This window comes from Ornithorhynchus anatinus, chromosome 16, assembly GCF_004115215.2.
Source record: "Ornithorhynchus anatinus isolate Pmale09 chromosome 16, mOrnAna1.pri.v4, whole genome shotgun sequence".
Taxonomy (NCBI): domain Eukaryota; kingdom Metazoa; phylum Chordata; class Mammalia; order Monotremata; family Ornithorhynchidae; genus Ornithorhynchus; species Ornithorhynchus anatinus.
The window spans coordinates 12,535,167-12,539,669 of NC_041743.1; the positions used below are offsets into that span (position 1 = coordinate 12,535,167).

The following is a 4,503-nucleotide window of genomic DNA, read 5'->3' on the forward strand; positions in this document are numbered from 1 at the left end:
TCTAAACGCTTAGCATTCTGTAGGACACGATAAGCATTTAATAGATACCACAAAGAACTCTCATATCAAAATACTTGTGGCGTATACCATTTCCAAGACAGTTTACAAAGAGATCTCTACCTAAAATGGGCCAATCAGGAAAGTGCTAAAAAGCACCCAACAAATTGAAACACATCATTCCTAGACGCAGTTCTTGAATAAATGTCTATTAGTTGTCTCAGAAGATTTCTGACACTTCCGAGACTATTTGCAAATTAGCACCCCAATGAAAAACTCACTTAGCTTGTCCAGCTCCAGCCGCAAATTCTGGCATTCACGGGTTTCATTTACGAGTCGTTCCTGACACTGGGCCAGCCTCTTCTCCACTTCAAAATATTGTTGCTCTGGGAAAACACACAAACACACACACACACAGACTCGGTGATAAGCACAGTTCAGATAATCGACATGGCATTTATGCGTATTTCGGGAGAAATATGAACATAAAGGAGATATTCTGCCCCCAAGACATCTGCACTTATGCATCTTTCCCACTTCCACCCCTCTACCTAAAGCTCTCTGACCCTTCGCACTGGCAGGTTGATGCTGTCCCAACTGTTGAAGACTTTCTGAAACCTCACCTCCTCGAGAAGGCCTCTTCTGACTAATCTCATCTCCCTACCCCAACCCCATATCGTATCCCCCCAACTGCTACTTCCCCGTCACTGAAGGAGTTGGGTTCTCACCTCCTCCTGCTCCCAGAAGCACTTAGGTACCTATCTCCTCCCGCCGCGTCCTGTCTGTAAATTATTTACTTTCGCTTTTCGTGCTGAACGACAGGCATCAGGCCCATGGCGTGTCCGGTAAGCTCTCAGGTGCTGAGTTCTGGGCTCCACGCATAGCAAAGTGCTCAATAAACACTACGGCACCTCCAACTTAGCTCAACCAGAGCTAACCAGAGTCCCCCGTCCTTCCTCGGCCCACTCCTAGCTTTCCCATCCTCCCTGTCCCAAAAGCCCTTCACTCTGATGTCACCCTGGACCCGTCACTGCCTCTCAGCTCTCCTTTCCTGGTCTTTCGTTTTCTGAGGATACTCATTCACGCATTCAATCGTATTTATTGAGCGCTCACGACGTGCAGAGCACCGTCCTAAGCGCTTGGAACGGGCAATTCGGCAACAGAGAGAGACGATCCCTGCCCAGCGACGGGCTCACAGGCTAAACGGGACGTCTGTCATGTCTGTTGTACTGCACTCTTCCGAGTCCAACGCTCTGCACCGGGGGAGCGTTCAGTAAAATGCCACTGCCTGAGCGACTGATGTCCCCGCTCCTCTCCAGACGAAGTCCCTAGCAGATGTCCAAGGTCCAAGCTCTCGTTATATTAGACAACTACTGGATCACAACTCCTCACTAGACTAGCTGCCTCCAGCCTCTAGCATTTGCTGCATAAAACATTTTACTAGAGCGTCGTGCACACGTCTCCATTAGCTACTTCTCTCCTTCCCCGTAACGAAGACACTCTCTGTCGATGGCCCGAAGGCTCTCCCCCAGCTTTCTCTACCACAGTTAGCAGCTCTTCACCTACTAATCCCCAGCTCATCTTCTAACTGGACCTTGTCAGACTGGACCTCTCGGTCACATCAATCCCCCCGGCCTACGATAGTCTATTTCTTGAAAATCCGGTAGGCCACGGCTTATGTTCCCTCTCCTCTTCCTTTAATCCCATCTCCTCTGGGAAACTTCCTTGATTTAATTTCTCCGGCCCAGTTCCATCAACTCAACATTGTTCTTGTCTGTCCGCCTCCCCCGATTAGACTGTGCGCCCGTCAAAGGGCAGGGGCTGTCTCTGTTACCGATTTGTCCATTCCAAGCGCTTAGTACAGTGCTCTGCACCTAGTAAGCGCTCACTAAATACTATTGAATGATGAATGAACATCACTCTTACCTTAGCGCTTCGATATTTCAGCCTTATCCTCAGCACTTATTTACCGATACAAATTTTTATTTGCGTACGCAATTATTCAGCCTTTCATCATCTGCACTACTTCCCGTCACAACCTCGTTCTCTCCTCCGCTCCCGATATTTGCAAAACTTTTTGGTCCAACCGTTCGGACCGTGAGCCCGTCACGGGGCCTGGATTGTCTCTCTCTGCTGCCGAATTGTCCCTTCCAAGCGCTCAGAACAGTGCTCTGCACACAGTAAGCGCTCAATAAATACGTCTGACTGACTGAATATTTGTTTTGTTGTCTGTCTCCCCTTTTAAGACTGAGGCCGTTGCTGCGTCGGGATTATTTCTATTGTCGAATTGTCCCTTCCAAGCGCTCAGTACAGTGTTCTGCATATAGTAAGCGCTCAGTAAATACGATTGAAAGAACCTGCACATAGTAAGCGCTCAATAAATACGGCTGAATGAACCTGCACGTAGTAAGCGCTCAATAAATACGACTGAATGAACGAATACTTGTTTTGTTATCTGTCTCCCATGTTTAGACCGTGAGCCCGTCGTGGGGCAGGGATCGACTCTCTCTTTTGCCTAATCGTCCCTTCCAAGCGCTCAGTCCAGCGCTCTACACATAGTAAGCGTTCAATAAATACGACTGAATGAACCTGCACATAGAAAGCGCTCAAAAAATACGACTGAATGAACGAATACTTGTTTTGTTTTGTTGTCTGTCTCCCCCATTTAGACCGCGAGCCCGTCGTGGGGCCGGGATGGTCTCTCTCTTTTGCCGAATTGTCCCTTCCAAGCGCTCAGTACAGTACTCTGCACATAGTAAGCGCTCACTAAATACGACTGAATGAAAGTGCACATAGTAAGCGCTCAAAAAATACGACTAAATGAACGAATACTTGTTTTGTGGTCTGTCTCCCACGTTTGGATCTTGAGCCCGTCGTGGGGCAGGGATCGTCTCTCTGCTTTGCCGAATCGTCCCTTCCAAGCGCTCGGTCCAGCGCTCTGCACATAGTAGGCGCTCAATAAAGACGACTGAATGAAGGTGCACAAAGTAAGCGCTCAAAAAACACGACGGAATGAACGAATATTTGTTTTGTTTTGTGGCCCGCCTCCCCCTTCTGGACCGTGAGCCCGTCGTGGGGCCGGGCTGGTCTCTCTCTTTGGCCGAACTGTCCCTTCCAAGCGCTCAGTCCAGTGCTCTGCACAGAGTAAGCGCTCAATCAAGACCACTGAATGAAGATGCACATAGTAAGTGCTCCAAATACACGACTGACTGAATACTTGTTTTGTCGTCTGCCTCCCCCGTTCAGAGCGTGGGCCCGGGCTGGTCCCTCCCTGTGGCCCAATTGTGCCTTCCAAGCGTTCAGTACTCTGCATATAGTAATCGCTCAATCAAGACGACTGAATGAAGGTGCACAGAGTAAGCGCTCAAAAAATACGGCTGAATGAACGGATACTTGTTTTGTCGTCTGCCTCCCCCCGTTCAGACCGTGGGCCCGGGCTGGTCTCTCTCTTTGGCCGAATTGTCCCTTCCAAGCGCTCAGTCCAGTGCTCTGCACAGAGTAGGCGCTCAATCAAGACCACTGAATGAAGATGCACATAGTAAGCGCTCCAAATACACGACTGCATGCACGGACACTTGTTTTGTCGTCTGCCTCCCCCGTTCGGAGCGTGGGCCCGGGGCTGGTGTCTCCCCGTGGCCCAACTGTCCCTTCCAAGCGCTCAGTACAGTACTCCGCACAGAGTGGGCGCTCCGTCAAGACGCCTGAAGGCAGCTGCACGTAGGAGGCGCTCAGGGTGGTCGCTGCTGCTCCTCCTCCTCCTCCTCCTCCTCCGTCTCCGCGCTCCTTTCCAGAGGCAAGGACTCACCGCTGTCGACCTTGAACTTCTCGTGCCGGCCCTTGAGCCCGTCGATCTCGCTCTGCTGGTCGGCCAGGAACTTCTCCAGCTTGGCCTGCACGGGCTTGGCCAGCTTGGCCAGCTCGGCCCGGTCGAGGAGCTGCTGCAGCACGGCCGCCATCTCCGCCAGGCGCGGCCCCGGGGCGGGTTCCCGCGCGGCCGGGCGCGCGCGCGCAGGCGCAGAGCGGAGGCTCCGGGGCCCGGACCCTGCGGGGCCGCCGGGCGCAGGCGTCGGGGGCGCGGCCCGCCCGCGGAGGACACGCGCAGGCGCGGAGGACACGCGCAGGCGCGCCGGGCCCCCGCCGCCCCCTCCCCCGGCCCCGCGCACGCGCACCCCAACACCGCCCTCCTTCGCTCTCCGGCCGCGCACACGCCCTCCCTCGCTCGCCGACCGCGCGTGCGCACAGACCGCCCCCACCCTTCGTTCTCTGGCCGCGCACACGCCCCCTCGCCCTCCGACCGCGCGTGCGCACACGCCCCCCGCTCGCTCTCCGCCCGCGCACACGTCCCTCGTGCGCTCCGGCCGCGCATGCGCGCACGCCCCCGCTCGCTCGCTGCCCGCGCACACGCCCCTCGTGCTCTCCGGCCGCGCATGCGCACACGCCCCCTCGCTCCCCGGCCGCGCATGCGCGCTCGCCCCCCCCCCCCCCCCGCTCTCCCGCCCCGTCGGC

At 54.9% G+C, this 4,503-nt stretch overlaps 1 protein-coding gene across 4 annotated transcripts in view; it reads right to left on the reverse strand.

Moving 5' to 3' along the window:
• TPR (translocated promoter region, nuclear basket protein) overlaps positions 1–3,974 on the reverse strand; it is a 55,513-nt gene extending 51,539 nt beyond the window's left edge. For all 4 annotated transcript variants that reach the window (XM_029081045.2, XM_029081047.2, XM_029081046.2 and 1 more), the window contains exons 1-2: positions 3,803–3,974; positions 279–383 (exon numbers count right to left, since the gene is read on the reverse strand). In XM_029081045.2, coding sequence (XP_028936878.1) covers positions 279–383; positions 3,803–3,953 — 256 coding nt within the window. In that variant the 5' untranslated portion in view covers positions 3,954–3,974. The remainder of the gene's footprint in view (positions 1–278; positions 384–3,802) is intronic.
• Positions 3,975–4,503: the final 529 nt, after the last annotated feature.